We start from the raw sequence: 17,722 nt of genomic DNA on the forward strand, positions 1-17,722 counted from the left end.
TATCAAAATTACACCAGTATATAAAAGCAAGAAATTGCTTTCTCTGCAGATCATTATTAATCCACCGTCCAAAATGAATATCCAGCTCCTCATCTTTCTCGCAGCGCTGACCACAGGTATGTTTATAAGGATGTTGATTGTATCATCATTAGTATCAGCATTTTACCGCAATAAAAAGAGCCTTAAATTATCAGGGACCGGATAAATTGGAGATCACAGCTTGCTAATAAATTTTTCTGTTTGCTTTTTCAAATTACTAAGAAAGATTAGAAATAAATAAATTTTATGTTCAGTTCTGCCTACTAACAATTCTGAACTTTCTTCTAGTGTTCGCTGCCTGTCCTGCACATTGGTCTGGACATAGGGACAAATGTTACTTCTTCAGTAGAGACAATGAGACGTTTTCGGACGCTCTGGTAAATATCCGTTAACTCTTTCTACAAAAGACATTATTTCAAAGATAATCGTCCTTGATAAATGTCTTCATGCGTGTAGAATGACGTCATCGCTTTCTTGCAGATACTCTGTGAAATGCTAGGAGCTCAGTACCGTAGACCTGCCTCCATTGCCACCATAGATGGCGCCAACACACAAAAATATCTGGCCAACCTGATTAGGCACTCCGGTATGTCCATCTCCATTCAAAACCCAAAACAGATACTTTTTTCCTTGTGATTGATATACATTAAGATCGACTCAAAACTATAATTGTACTCTACTCTGTCGTTCCATTACATTCCAGGATCTAATGCTTACTATATTGGTGTCAACGATATTGTCAACGAGGGTGAATTTGTATGGATTTCTTCTGGACAGAATGCTACTTATTTGAACTGGGGTCCCGACCAGCCCAACAACCGATGGGGAAATGAAAATTGTGTTGTCATTAGAAACGATCCAGGTCAAGGGTTTGACATGACGTGGTCAGATGACCCCTGTACTGATCTGAACACGTATATCTGCGAAATGCCGTATGTTTTCACTTTTGTTTTATCATACTACATCCTTCAAGGATTTATGTATGGAAATATTAATATCATTTACATCTCATGATGTTGATATCGTCTTACTAAAACTAGTACGCATCGCATGTCGACCGGTCACACCCGCCGTGAACCCTATATCTCGAGCCCAGTCGATTATTTTACAGGTACCCCAGGTTGATTACAGATTCTTGATTTTGTCGGAGGCAGTTGCAGACGATAAAGTTTGATATTCTTGAATAAATCTGGTGAAATAAAGCAGCTTCTTGTATCTGTAGTAATACACAATTATCATCTCTGAATTAAGATTTTCAATGCTTTGATTCAGGATATTACGTTTCACTAAAACCGTTCTAACTTTACCATTATATCGCTTTATTCTTTCTAAATGCTTGATGTCGGACATAATGATTGTTATTTCATCATAGCATCATCAACACCAATGTGGATTCCGTGAATTATCATGGTACATGTATATTGACTTCATGGACTATCACTGTTTTATAAGTTTTATTGCATCGTAAAATGTTGTTAATATTTCTGTAGGAGTTTCTAAGAAGTGATACACATCTTGCAGCTTAGAAATAAAGCTAGTCACATGGTTTTTTTTGTATTGTAGTGCTGCTGAGATTCACATTCCGATTGTTGGATAAAGAGTAATGCATTATTATTGTATTTTGTGTGTTATATGTATATACTGTACAAATAAATTATCTTATTTTTTGTCTGCTAAATCTTTAAAGAATATGGTATTTATTCACATAATGTCAAATAATTATTTTCAAGAATGATTATACCAGAAAAAGGTATTCAAATAGAAAAGTCAAACTGATTAGAGGTTAAGTAAGATTCATGAAGATTGAATAGAGGTAAAGAAGAACTGTTACAAATTAACAGTAAATGTATTCTGAGAGAAGGCAATCAACAGTTCATACGTATTGACAATGGGAGTTCGATAGCGCATACATATAGACACACGATAATCGACTGTCATAGAAATTGAGAGCAGACATTCAACTGTCATACAGATTGAGGCAAGAAAATCAACTGTCATACAGATTGAGACAAGACAATCAACTGTCATACAGAATGTGACAAGACAATCAACGGTCATACAGAATGAGATAAGACAACCAACAATCATACAGATTGAGACAAGACAATCAACTGTCATACAGAATGAGATAAGATAAATGACTGTCATAGAAATTGAGACAAGATAATTAACTGTCACACAGAATGAGACAAGACAATCAACTGTCATACAGAATGAGATAAGATAATCAACAGTCATACAGATTGAGACAAGATAATTAACTGTCATACAGAATGAGATAAGATAATCAACAGTCATACAGATTGAGACAAGATAATCAACTGTAATACATTTTGAGACAAGATAATTAACTGTCATACAGAATGAGATAAGATAATCAACTGTCATAGAGATTGAGACAAGATAATCAACTGTAATACATTTTGAGACAAGATAATTAACTGTCATACGGATTGAGACAAGATAATTAACTGTCATACAGATTGAGAAAAGATAATTAACTGTCATACAGATAGAGACAAGATAATTATCTGTCATACAGAATGAGATAAGATAATCAACTGTCATACAGATTGAGATAAGATAATTGACTGTCATACAGAATGAGATATGATAATTAACTGTCATACAGATTGAGACAAGATAATCAACAGTCATACAGAATGAGATAAGACAATTAACAGTCATACAGTTTGAGATAAGACAATTAAGTGTCATACAGAGTGAGACAAAATAATCAACAATCATGCAGATTGAGACAAGATAATCAACTGTCATACAGATTGAGACAAGATAATCAACCGTCATACAGAATGAGATAAGATAATTAACTGTCATACAGATTGAGACAAGATAATTAACTGTCATACATATTGAGACAAGATAATTAACTGTCATACATATTGAGACAAGATAATTAACTGTCATACAGATTGAGACAAGATAATTAACTGTCATACAGATTGAGACAAGATAATTAACTGTCATACAGATTGAGACAAGATAATTAACTGTCACACAGATTGAGACAAGATAATCAACAGTCGTACAGAGTTAGGTATGACAATCAACAGTCATACAGAATGAGATAAGACAATTAACTGTCATACAGATTGAGATAAGATAATCAACTGTCAAACAGATTATAATTATAATTTAATGCAAAAGACAAATGTACTAACCTTCGTTTATTAAAATGTACATAAATTTTGAAAAATACAAGTCAACTGAGCCGCAAAATGATTCACTTAGCATGACGAAGCGTCTAGCTGTGAAGGTAGCAATATTAGTTCTTCTGAGTCTATTTATCAAATTATTGTAAATGTAGTAATTGAAGGTGAAGTTTGAAGTTCGTTGGGACAGAAAATATGTGTAGGCTATGAATGCAATGCGTATTTTGCTGCCCTTAAAGATCGACTTTGAAGTAGACTACATGAAAACTTACCCTTGCATGCAACGTTGTCGCTAATAGTAAGTCCGACACAAGAAATATACAAACAAGTGATTAATCGCGATCCACAGCTCAATGTGACTGACGTCATCTGATATGAAATATGACGTATGATTGTTTTTTTGAAAGGCAGATCAAGCAATGAAGCAACCCCCTTCCCCAAGGAGAAATGTATTTCAAAATGAGAAGGCTTCTGTTTACTTGGTAAATAATTAATTCGAATATAATATCTTTGGCTTTACCTATTATTCGACCATGACACAGAGAAAGATCTTTTCCAACAGTGATTTGCGTACAAGTAGATGGTAATTGACAAGGAGAAAAAAATATGTATATTAAACCAAAATATCGTATTGCACGCGTTGACTTTCTATTCCAAATGCAAGGCCCAAAACAGTGCTGCAATGTAAATTTCGAGAGAAAAAATAGTTCCGGCAACTGGTTGTCAAGGGGTATGTCCTCATACCAAACCAGGTTATACAAAAATAATCTGCGCTCCTCAATTTAAATTTCATCAATCAGAGACTAGAATACAATATGAATTAAATTATTAGAGAATAATTTCAGTGTATTGTATGTAGTCATTAACAAGAGTTGAAAATATATTTCAAAGAATAGATTAAAACGATTGATATTTCGCACAACCATCAAAATAATTTCGAAGTCAAATAAATTCAAACATATTTTGGAGTATGAAATGATATTTTTCAGACATGCATAGGTATTTATAAATGCACATTGAAAACAATTTGTCAGTAAAGATATCATATTCTCGTAATCATTTATTTCGTAGTTTCTTTGCATTAAAATAGTTAATTCTCTAACTAATATCACCTCAGCTGCTGAAAGTTCATATTGAATATATACTACACTACACCAAAATGCACTTTATCATAAGGTGTGAACCGACTACACCGGGTATATAACGGTGTTATGAAATGAAGACCAACCATACAGATTGAGAGGAAACAAACGACAGCCATAGAGATTGAGAGGAAACAAACGACAGCGATACAGATTGAGACAGGACAGTCGACAGTCATAGTGATTTATACATGTTAACGAAAATGTAAACACATGAAGGTAAAGATTGATTTTGATGCACCAGATGCGCATTTCAACAAATAACGTATCTTCATTGATGCTCAACCGAAATGTTTGCAATCCGAAATAGCAATGAAGTTTTAGAGCTATTTTAGGGAAAAACAGAGTGCCTAAAAAGTGGAGTAAAATTCGTCTAAGGATAAGAGCTATGTGTGAGGGAGATAATCCTTAATATTCAAATGAATTTCTAAATTTTATAACAGGAATTAAATATACATCCGTATTTTCAAGCTAGTAACGAAGTATTTAGCTACTGGGCTGTAGAGACTTTCGGGGACTAACAGTCCACCAGCAGAGGTCTCGACGCAGGGGTCATAATGTAAAACTTATACGGTACCAATTTTGATGTACCAGATGCGCATTTCGACAAATAATGTCTCTTCAGTGATGCTATTTCGGATTTCAAACATTTCGGTTGAGCATGCAAGGTGAAGATAACGAACAGTGATCAATCTCATAACTCCTACAATGAAGAGACATTATTTGTCGAAATGCGCATCTGGTGCATCAAAATTGGTACCGTATAAGTTTTACATCAATCTTTACCTTGATGTGTTTATATTTTCGTTAACATGTTTAAATCACTATGACTGTCGACTGTCCTGTCTCAATCTGTATCGCTGTCGTTTGTTTCCTCTCAATCTGTATGGCTGTCGTTTGTTTCCTCTCAATCTGTATGGATGGGCTTCATTTGATTACACCGCTGTATACCTGGTGTAGTCGGTTCACACCTTATGATAAAGTGCATTTTGGTGTAGTGTAGTATATATTTTTAATTACAAATTGTTTTCAATGTGCATTTATAAATACCTATGCATGTCTGAAAAATATCATTTCATACTCCGAAATATGTGTGGATTTATTTAACGTCGAAATTATTTTGATGGTTGTGCGAAATATCAATCGTTTTAATCTATTCTTTGAAATATATTTTCAACTCTTGTTCATGACTACATGCACGGTGAAGATAACGAACAGTGATCAATCTCATAACACCTACAACCAATACAAAATAGATAGTTGGGAAAACACGGACCCCTGGACACACCAGAGGTGGGATCAGGCGGCCGTTTCACTAAGCGATCGTAGATCGTAAACGTACGATTACGTTTAAGATCATTTGACTCGCACGTATACGAGCGTTTCACGAAACCTATCGTAGTCGTAACACTTACGATTGCGATTTACGTCTGACTTTTTAGAACTCTTTTCTCTATGGAGGTAGATTTAAAATTAATCCTACCATGAAAAGAAATATTCATTCATTATTTCCTCATGGTTTTAAACATATCCTTATCGTCTGCAGTAACCCATGCAAGTTGTCAACAAAAATAATGGAAATTTTGAGCCCGATCTCTAGTGTAACGTAAAGAAAATTCCTAGAATGTTTAAACAATTGATAGAATAATTTTTATTGACTTTCATGTAACTAAAATGGGGGTGGGGGTGATATAAGAAATAACATAAAAGATTTACATTTTAGAATTTTAAATGCCATGTATCGATCTGCTCATGTGAGCCAAATTTCCATCAATAAGTAAACTATGTTCAACGGATTAAAAAAAATGAATAAGAAAATGAAATTATATTGATAAAAGCAAATAATAAATGAAAATAAAATTGCACACAAGAATAGGAGATTTTATCCTGCATCAAACCATGGATATGTACGTACTCCGGCGTTAAATCATTGTTGTAAAATAAGCTGTAACACTAATGACATATCTAGTCACTTATTTGTATAAATTTCAAACAAATCATGGGCTCAATTTGTCTCTAAAATGACTTGAAATTTATTTTCCCCATGCGTTTGTCTTTTATATATATATTTTTCCGTTTAGGCATGTAAGCATATGCTAACTTTCGTCTTTACGTGATGATGTATAATCCAGATCATTTATTAAAAATTATTATTGATATTACACTTTATGATGATTGATTTTTATATTGTTTAACGTCCCTCTCGTAAATTTTCACTAATATGGAGACGTCACCATTGCCGGTGAAGGGCTATAAAATGTAGGCCTATACTCGGCGCTTACGGCCATTGGGCAGGGAGGGATCTTTTTCATGGTACACCTGCTGTGACACGGGACCTCAGTGTTTGCAGTCTCATCCGAAGGACCGCCCCATTTAGTCGCCTCCTTCGATAAGCAAGAGGTACTGAGGACCTATTCTAATCCGGATCCCCACGGGAGTGCACTTTATAAAAAGGGGTCGGAACCCCAAGGGTCCGATAATGACCCTTCCCTTGTCTGTGTATACATATAGGTCTAGTCTGTATGTTTAATTTCTAACGACCTTCATAAAACTACAGAAACAATCCACTTGCAAAATTGGGATTTTAACCCCTCTCCCATTACCAAATCATTTTATTATCATATTTTCCTTAAAATGTGCATGTATTATGCAGTTAGTCAGTTGCATCAAAGGTATTGATCTGACGGGGGGGAAAAAGCTGAATACGTCGAATCGCAACGTCTCGGATCATTAAATCAACTGTTTCTAAAGAAATTTAATTTCTGAACATGAGAATAATGTCTTGGATCCTCTCTAATGTTAAATATACATGTGATCTAACGGTGATGCAGGCATATGTAGCTATCTCCCCATATCTGTTCTCGTTATTATTACATGCAAAGTTTGATATATTGACTAACCCCCCCCCCCCCCCCCTCACTTTATAAAATATGAATTCTTGCATTGTCTTTATATTTATTTCAGCAAACTGGTAACAAGGGCTAGGCCCGTTTTGGACCCGAACTTTGTGATACAATGAATTTATACTCTATTTGTGGTATCACAGAGCCCGGGCCCAAAACGGACTTGACCCCTGTGAGACTGACATTTCTGTGGTCGTGCGTAACAAAGAAGGATAACTCTAATTGATTTAAGATTCGGGCTCGGACTGTACAATATTTTTGTGCAAAAGCAGACTGCAAGTCATTGTGATTGTTTTCTTCCTCCAAAGTATAAACAAACTCAGTCAGGTAAATACTACCACAAAATGATCTCAGGCGGGCCAGCATGGCGGCCATATTGCTCATTTACGTTCATGTAGGAGCACTTACGATAGCCCTAGACCACTCGTAGGGTTACGATCAATATTGATCGGAAATCGCAAATCGTAACTTTTAGTGAAACGGTCTTACGTGCTACGTTTACATTTAAGTCTACGTTTACGATCTACGATCGTTTAGTGAAACGGCCGCCAGGTGCCTAGGAGGAGTAAGCATCCTCTGTTGACCGGTCACACCCGCCGTGAGCCCTATATCCTGATCAGGTAAACGGAGTTATCCGCAGTCAAAATCAGTGTGCCAAAAACGGCTTAACAATCGGTATGAAACACGTCAGACAGCATTTGACCCAATGTGAGGTTGTATTGACGAACCAGATCGTTATAACGACCATAGAATTTACGAAATGCTGACTTCAATCGAGACTGTTGAAATCCCTGTACCATCAACTTGTTTGTCAGTAGCTTACCTCGATTTAAAAACTGACTATACCCAGAACAAGCTCTTGCATATCGAATCAGTTGAGATATATAAACACCATATGCAGGTGATAATGGAATATTGCTACACAAATATGAGAAATTGACGATGGAGAAACTGAAATCATCCCGTTTGTCATACAGTTGAGTCGTCAGTTTGCCGTTAATGTCTACTTTCAATAAAATATCTAAGTATGAAGCAGAATCTTGTCTCAATTTGTATGACAGTTGATTTTCTTGTCTCAAACTGTATGACAGTTGATTATTTTGTCTCAATCTCTATGACTGTTGATTATCTTGTCTCAAACTGTATGACAGTTGATTATTTTGTCTCCATCTCTATGACTGTTGATTATCTTGTCTCAAACTGTATGACAGTTGATTATTTTGTCTCAAAATGTATTACAGTTGATTGTCTTATCTCAATCTGTATGACTGTTAATTATCTTGTCTCAATCTGTATGACTGTTGATTATCTTGTCTCATTCTGTATGACAGTTGATTATTTTGTCTCAATCTGTATGACTGTTGATAATCTTGTCTCAAACTGTATGATAGTTGATTATTTTGTCTCAAAATGTATTACAGTTGATTGTCTTATCTCAATCTGTATGACTGTTAATTATCTTGTCTCAATCTGTATGACTGTTGATTGTCTTGTCTCATTCTGTATGACTGTTGATTATTTTGTCTCAATCTGTATGACTGTTAATTATCTTGTCTCAATCTGTATGACTGTTGATTATCTTGTCTCAATCTGTATGACTGTTGATTATCTTGTCTCAAACTGTATGATAGTTGATTATTTTGTCTCAAAATGTATTACAGTTGATTGTCTTATCTCAATCTGTATGACTGTTAATTATCTTGTCTCAATCTGTATGACTGTTGATTATCTTGTCTCATTCTCTATGACAGTTGATTATCCTGTCTCAATCTGTATGACTGTTGATTATCTTGTCTCATTCTGTATGACAGTTGATTATTTTGACTCAATCTGTATGACTGTTAATTATCTTGTCTCAATCTGTATGACTGTTGATTATCTTGTCTCATTCTGTATGACAGTTGATTATTTTGTCTCAATCTGTATGACAGTTGATTATCTTGTCTCATTCTGTATGACAGTTGATTATCTTGTCTCAATCTGTATGACAGTTGATTATCTTATCCCATTCTGTATGATTGTTGATTATCTTATCTCAATCTGTATGACTGTTGATAATCTTGTCTCAATCTGTATGACTGTTGATTATCTTGTCTCAAACTGTATGACAGTTGATTATTTTGTCTCAATCTCTTTGACTGTTGATTATCTTGTCTCAAACTGTATGACAGTTGATTATTTTGTCTCAATCTCTATGACTGTTGATTATCTTGTCTCAAACTGTATGACAGTTGGTTGTCTTATCTCATTCTGTATGACTGTTGATTATCTTATCTCAATCTGTGTGACAGTTGATTATCTTGTCTCAAACTGTATGACAGTTGATTTTTTTGTCTCAAAATGTTTTACAGTTGATTGTCTTATCTCAATCTGTATTACTGTTGATTATCTTGTCTCAATCTGTATGACTTTTGATTCTTTTGTCTCAATCTGTATGACTGTTGATTATCTTGTCTCAATCTCTATGACTATTGATTATCTTGTCTCAATCTGTATGACAGTTGATTATCTTATCCCATTCTGTATGTTTGTTGATTAGTTTGTCTCAATCTGTATGACTGTTGATTATCTTGTCTCAATCTGTATGACAGTTGATTATCTTGTCTCAATCTGTATGGCTGTTGATTAGTTTGTCTCAATCTGTATGACTGTTGATTATCTTGTCTCAATCTGTATGACTGTTGATTAGTTTGTCGCATTCTGTATGACAGTTGATTATGTTGTTTCAATCTGTATGACTGTTGATTATATTATATCAATCTGTATGACAGTTAATTATTTTGTCTCAATCTGTATGACAGTTGATTATATTGTCTCAATCTGTATGACTGTTAATTGTCTTATCTCATTATGTATGACTGTTGATTATCATGTCTCAATCTTTATTAGAGTTGATTATCTTGTCTCAATCTGTATGACTGTTGATTATTTTCTCTCAATCTGTATGACAGTTGATTATCTTGTCTCAATCTGTATGACTGTTAATTGTCTTATCTCATTATGTATGACTGTTGATTATATCGTCTCAATCTGTATGACAATTGATTGTCTTATCTCATTCTGTATGACAGTTGATTGTCTTATCTCATTATGTATGACTGTTAATTATCTTGTCTCAATCTGTGTGACAGTTGATTATCTTGTCGCAATCTGTATGACAGTTGATTATCTTGTCTCAATCTGTATGACTGTTAATTGTCTTATCTCATTATGTATGACTGTTGATTATATCGTCTCAGTCTGTATGACAGTTGATTGTCTTATTTCATTCTGTATGACAGTTGATTATCTTGTCTCAATCTGTATGACAGTTGATTATATTGTCTCAATCTGTATGACAGTTGATTATCTTGTCTCAATCTGTGTGACAGTTGATTATATTGTCTCAATCTGTATGACAGTTGATTATCTTATCTCATTCTGTATGACAGTTGATTATCTTGTCTCAATCGGTATGACAGTTGATTATATTGTCTCAATCTGTATGACAGTTGATTGTCTTATCTCAATCTGTATCACTGTTGATTATCTTGTCTCAATCTGTATGATAGTTGATTATCTTATCTCATTCTGTACAAGAGTTGATTATTTTGTCTCATTCTGTATGACAGTTGATTATTTTATCTCATTCTGTATGAGAGTTGATTATTTTGTCTCATTCTGTATGAGAGTTGGTTATTTTGTCTCATTCTGTATGAGAGTTGATTATTTTGTCTCATTCTGTATGCCTGTTGATTGTCTTATCTCAATCTGTATGCCTGTTGATTTTCTTATCTCATTCTGTATGACAGTTAATTCTCTTGTCTCAATCTGTACAACAGTTGAATGTCTGCTCTCAATTTCTATGACAGTCGATTATCGTGTGTCAATATATATGCACTATCGAATTCCCATTGTCAATACGTATGAACTGTTGATTGCCTTCTCTCAGAATACATTTACTGTTAATTTGTAACAATTCTTCTTTACCTCTATTCAATCTTTATGAATCTTACTTAACCTCTAATCAGTTTGACTTTTCTATTTGAATACCTTTTTCAGGTATAATCATTCTTGAAAAGAATTATTTGACATTATGTGAATAAATATCATATTTTTTAAAGATTTAGCAGACAAAAAATAAGATAATTTATTTGTACAGTATATACATATAACACACAAAATACAACAATAATGCATTACTCTTTATCCAACAACCGGAATGTGAATCTCAGCAGCACTACAATACAAAGAAAACATGTGAATAGCTTTATTTCTAAGCTGCAAGATGTGTATCACTTCTTAGAAACTCCTACAGAAATCTTAACAACATTTTACGATGCAATAAAACTTATAAAACAGCGATAATCCACGAAGTCGATATACATGTACCATGATAATTCACGGAATCCACTTTGGTGTTCATGGTGCTATGATGGAATAACAATCATTATGTCCGACATCAAGCATTTAGAAAGAATAAAGCGATATAATGGTAAAGTTGGAACGATTTTAGTGAAAAGTAATATCCTGAATCAAAGCGTTGAACATTTAAATTCAAAGATAATAATTGTGTATTACTACAGATACAAGAAGCTGCTTTATTTCACCAGATTTATTCAAGAATATCAAACTTATATCGTCTGCAACTGCCTCCGACAAAATTAAGAATATGTAATCAACCTGGGGTACCTGTAAAATAATCGACTGGGCTCGAGATATAGGGCTCACGGCGGGTGTGACCGGTCACTGCATATGGTGTTTATATATCTCAATTGATTCGATATGCAAGAGCTTGTTCTGGGTTTAGTCAGTTTTTAAATCGAGGTAAGCTACTGACAAACAAGTTGATGGTACAGGGATTTCAACAGTCTCGATTGAAGTCAGCATTTCGCAAATTCTATGGTTGTTATAACGACCTACTTCGTCAGTACAACCTCGCATTGGGTCAAATGCTGTCTGACGTGTTTCATACCGATTGTTAAGCCGTTCTTGGCACACTGATTTTGACTGCAGATAACTCCGTTTGCCTGATCAGGATATAGGGCTCACGGCAGGTGTGACCGGTCAACAGGGGATGCTTACTCCACCTAGGCACCTGATCCCACCTCTGGTGTGTCCAGGGGTCCGTGTTTTCCGAACTATCTATTTTGTATTGTTTATAGGAGTTATGAAATTGATCACTGTTCGTTATCTTCACCTTGCATGCTTACTATTTTAAGTAAGACTATATCAACATCATGAGATGTAAATGATATCAATATTTCCATACATAAATCCTTGAAGGATGTAATGTGATAAAACAAAAATGAAAACATACGGCATTTCGCAGATATACGTGTTCAGATCAGTGCAGGGGTCATCTGACCACGTCATGTCAAACCCTTGACCTGGATCGTATCTAATGACAACACAATTTTCATTTCCCCATCGGTTGTTGGGCTGGTCGGGACCCCAGTTCAAATAAGTGGCATTCTGTCCAGAAGAAATCCATACAAATTCGCCCTCGTTGACAATATCGTTGACACCAATATAGTAAGCAGTAGATCCTGGAATGTAATGGAACGACAGAGTAGAGTAAACTTATAGTTTTGAGTCTATCTTAATGTATATCAATCACAAGGGAAAAGGTATCTGTTTGGGTTTTGGATGGAGATGGACATACCGGAGTGCCTAATCAGGTTTGCCAGATATTTCTGTGTGTTGGCGCTATCTATGGTGGCAATGGAGGCAGGTCTACGGTACTGGACTCCTAGCATTTCACAGAGTATCTGCAAGAAAGCGATGACGTCATTCTACACGCATGAAGGCATTAATCAAGGTCTTTGAAATAATGTCTTTTATAGAAAGAGAATAACGGATATTTACCAGAGCGTCCGAAAACGTCTCATTGTCTCTACTGAAGAAGTAACATTTGTTCCTATGTCCAGACCAGTGTGAAGGACAGGCAGCGAACACTAGAAGAGAGTTCAGAATTGTTAGTAGGCAGAATTGAATATTTTTTATCTTTCTTAGTAATTTGAAAAAGCAGAGAAATTGATTAGTAACCTGTGATCTCCGATTTCCCCGGTACCCCTTTCTTTATTGCGGTAAAACGTTTATACTAATAATGATACAATTAGCATCCTTCTAAACGTACCTGTGGTCAGTGCTGCGAGAAAGATGAGGAGCTGGATATTCATTTTGGAAGGTTGATTAATAATGATCTGCAGAGAAAGCAATTTCTTGCTTTTATATAGTGGTGTAATTTTGATAAGATTTGAGGTTCGTGAAGAAAGGTAAGGAAACAGAACCTAATCAAACAGGACTATGTTGACGGAGAAAGATCACAATTTAGAACATTGTCAAGACGTCGTGTCCACTACCTATACGTGATGCATGTTTCAGATAATCTAGATATGCAATTCTTTCTCGTTAGTGGAAACTGAAATATCATATATTCTAGTTTTCGTGATTTGGTTCACCCACTTATAAAGCAAATGGTGCACTAGTGAAACTCTTTTTAAAACAAAAATACCAATTTATACTATAGAGTGGTTCAAATAAAATAAGATTAGAAAAATGAAATTAACGAAATAATCTACATCACGTTTCTTAAATAAAGGTTTTAAACATTATTCTGTTTCTGGGGGTTTTATATCCACAGATACAACTCATCAACGTAAGATATCTTAAAGTCATGGAAACGGAATTAAAAATCTAAATTTGATGCTTTTTGCCTTAAGTTGGTGGTGCCTCTAATTCAGCAAACTAGTCTCGCAGGTCGTACAACTGCAAACAGTGAATGACTGGGAGAGTTACAGTATGCTCACAGAGGTATCTAAATACAAGTATTACTGCGACACATTGTATATACTGATTATCAACTAGAAATTATAAAATAATTCATTAAGAAAGTTACATGATTTTCATTTGTTCATGCTGTGTACTTCGAAATTAATGTCCTACATTCATCCAAATCCACATGCATTGTTATATTTTTCATTCCGTTTTGAATTCGCCGTAAAACCTTTATTGCTCCTGTAAAGAAATCAAAATTGGGACCAAATTCCCCCAATATGTAATGATTATGATAAACAGTGTTATCATGTTGTCATGCAGTATATATTGATAATCTTCGTTTCCTTTCACCCAATGTCGTGTAGTCAAATCTTACGCCTACTAAATTAAACGTGATGATTGTAAGGTCTTCATCCACCTAGGAGATGTGAATGGTGTTCTTCTTTAGGTTCTACACTATAAACTTTCTCTCCGTGACTTCTTATCAAAATCGCAGCACTATATAAGTGCACCAACTTGGTTTCTCTACAGATTACAAATAATCAACCGTCCAAAATGAATATTCAGCTCCTCATCTTTCTCACAACACTGACCACAGGTAAGTTTATTTGGATGCATATTCTATTCAAGTACTAAAGAATGGCAGAAACTGTTCTTTGATTTTAATCATTAGTGAATTTCATTTGAAGTACTCTACATTTTTCAAATATTCACACTCTTGGAAAAGTTTCCTTTAGTTTCATTTGAGTTTCTGTTTCGGGAGGTAGGGTATATGGTTTGTTTTCAGACCTACACATGTATGATTACATGATTTTAATCTTTGATTGAAGTATTCGCTGTTTGTCCCACTAACTGGAGTGCACACAATGACAGATGTTTCTTCCTCAGCAAAGACAACGAGACGCTTGCCGGAGCATTGGTAAACATCCATTTCTCTGTCCTTACCTACATTAAATCTACTCTAGAATCGTCATTCATGACATGTAACACAGATTGCAACAAATCTCAAAGCTGTAATTGATGACGTATAACACAGACTCTTCTTTTCCTTAAGAAACTCTGCCAAGCAATTGGTTCTCAGTATGGCAGGACTGCGTCTTTGGCCACAGTGGACGATGTCGCGACACAGAAATTTCTTGAAAACCCCGTCAAACAGTCTGGTTTGTGATTCCTCAATGTTTATTCCAAGAGCAAATATTTCTATTTAAAAAGAATGTAATGTAATGCCCTTGTCACAATGAAATATTTGATATTCCTATTTGAATTCACTTACATATTGATAACTTTGTCTACATATTAGGATACAATGGTTTCTACATCGGTTTAACTGATATCGTCGAAGAAGATACATTTGTTTGGATATCCTCCGGTAAAACTGCTACCTATACCAACTGGGGTACCATCCAGCCTAACAACAGATATGGAAACGAAAATTGTGTGGTCTTTCGAAATGAACCAGGCTATGTAATGACGTGGACAGATGATCCTTGCACCGATCTCAACAATTATATATGTGAAATGGCGTAGGTTTTATTCATTCTCTTCCATTTCACTAGTTTCATTTTGATGGAAGTCACCTGAGCTTAAGAGACGGGCTTGCTTTTCTGATCCAAGTAGTTCCATCATCATTCTAATTCTCTTTCGTTGGTATTTTATTTACTGTGTAAAAGGAATTTCCAGAATATTCTTCATTTCTTCTATAGAAACCAAATTAGAAATTCAAACCAACTAGGTATAAACGTACGCGGTGAAGGTAAATTCAAACCAAGGGGATTTAAGTTGAAGTGGCAAGACCTTTACCAATAAGGGGAAGCTAAAGTTGGTGTGTTAAGATAAAGGTTGGGTCAAATTGATGTATTAAGACACCTATAATTGAGAACCAAAGGGTTAGGCCATGAAACGTTCTACTCAAGCAATGATGAAAGGAAGTGTTTTAAGACGCGGGCATTGGGGATATTAGTGGAGTAAAAGTTTCATTACTGTATTAGTAGATTTACTCGGGTACGTTTGGTGGCCATTGGACATTTAATTATCATTTTATTGAACATATATCATTGATTTTTTGTTTCATAACTATAAATTGTTGGAAATGGTATTGAATCACTGCCATTTTGTTATCGATATTGATTACCCAAATGTTAAAATGTAAAACTTATACGGTAACAATTTTGATACACCAGATGCACATTTCGACAAATAATGTCTCTTCAGTGATGCTCAACCGACATGTTTGAAATCCGGAATAACAATAATGTTTTAGAGCTATTATAGGGCGTATTTTCAAGCTAGTAACGAAGTACTTAGCTACGGGGCTGTAGAGACCCTCGGGGACTAACAGTCCACCAGCAAAGGCTTCGATCCAGGGGTCATAATGTAAAACTTATACGGTACTAATTTTGATGCACCAGATGCGCATTTCGACAAAGAAATAAATATGAATTTCATATTTCATAAACCCAATTTCTTCTCATGACGTGTGATAGAGAGAGAGAGAGAGAGAGAGAGAGAGAGAGAGAGAGAGAGAGAGAGAGAGAGAGAGAGATTTCATTTATTCCAAAGCACTTCCGCTCTCTGGTGGAATTTGGAAAAAAACATTGTTTTTTCAAATTCATTCTCTCTCTCTCTCTCTCTCTCTCTCTCTCTCTCTCTCTCTCTCTCTCTATATATATATATATATATATATATATATAGTTTATCGATACTTGTCGTTTTTGTGTGTTATTTGTTTATGTAATATATGTCTCTTGATAAAGACGCGGGTTGCGTCGAAAATTCGAGTTTTAAATAACCAACAGTGTCTTGGCCTTTTCAGTGCTTTTATATATATATATATATATATATATATATATATATATATATATATATATCTTTATATAAAAAAAAACCCGCTGGTTTGGAGGGGTGGTCGGTTAACCGAGAATTTAGCATTTAGAGACATTGTATCTGAATATTCACAAAGTAGGTATTGTTCCCTTTCTTCTGATGATCTATGATCAATTATCGGCGGAGATCAAATCAGTCCGCTAAAATTGTACCTACAGGTAATTATACATGTGCAATTGATAAGAAATATTCTCACTGAGAGCCTCTAATTTTAAACTGAAAATCTATAACAGGATTCCGATACATAAAGAAAACAAAGAGGCATATTGGAATTCCTCTTACCTATAAAAACTATGTTTACATGCATCGCTTATATTCTTAACAAATTTGTTTTGACATTTTTGAAAAGTACAGTAGTAAATATGAAATTGTTATTTGAATATTTCTTAGGAATTTTAAGTTTAGGAAACCAAGAAAATTAAGTTATCTTTTAATAATTATCATTAACAGTCATGGGCTTGTTTTCTTTATTAACTACCGCTTATATCCATACGATAGAATGTATATATAATGTGTTAATTCTATTGTTTTGTAGTGTTGCTGAGATTCACGTACGCCATGCTGTATAAAGTCTCTACTCTAACTTATATTGTATGTTTTGAATGTGTTCAATAAATAATTAACAAATCCACTCATTTCTTCTTAACAAATCAGTTTATTACTTCTTTTACAAAAAGAATAAAAATGACAGATTTAAGAGAAGCTGGATGTTATGGAATGGTAGAGTAGTTTGAAATATTGTTGTAATTATTTTGAGATTAATTTGAATGTTGTTTACATAGCAGGTTCAAATATTGGAAATGACTATTGGATACAATGAAAA

General features: G+C 34.6%; 2 protein-coding genes across 2 annotated transcripts; one reads left to right on the forward strand and one right to left on the reverse strand.

Annotated features, from left to right (window-relative positions):
- Window positions 1–34: 34 nt before the first annotated feature.
- Window positions 35–17,529, forward strand: LOC125646368 (macrophage mannose receptor 1-like). Its single transcript, XM_056142037.1, has 10 exons — window positions 35–116; window positions 328–416; window positions 520–625; window positions 743–971; window positions 1,412–1,449; window positions 14,498–14,614; window positions 14,847–14,935; window positions 15,071–15,176; window positions 15,317–15,539; window positions 17,435–17,529. The coding sequence occupies exons 1-10, from the start codon at window positions 74–76 to the stop codon at window positions 17,466–17,468; spliced, it is 1,074 nt and encodes a 357-aa protein (XP_055998012.1). The 5' UTR covers window positions 35–73; the 3' UTR covers window positions 17,469–17,529.
- On the reverse strand, window positions 11,373–13,422 carry LOC130047443 (lectin BRA-3-like). The gene is made up of 5 exons (XM_056142517.1): window positions 13,376–13,422; window positions 13,105–13,193; window positions 12,902–13,007; window positions 12,557–12,785; window positions 11,373–11,476 (listed from the first exon to the last, which is right to left on the reverse strand). The coding sequence occupies exons 1-5, from the start codon at window positions 13,416–13,418 to the stop codon at window positions 11,443–11,445; spliced, it is 501 nt and encodes a 166-aa protein (XP_055998492.1). The 5' UTR covers window positions 13,419–13,422; the 3' UTR covers window positions 11,373–11,442.
- Window positions 17,530–17,722: the final 193 nt, after the last annotated feature.

This window comes from Ostrea edulis, chromosome 6 (assembly GCF_947568905.1).
Source record: "Ostrea edulis chromosome 6, xbOstEdul1.1, whole genome shotgun sequence".
Taxonomy (NCBI): domain Eukaryota; kingdom Metazoa; phylum Mollusca; class Bivalvia; order Ostreida; family Ostreidae; genus Ostrea; species Ostrea edulis.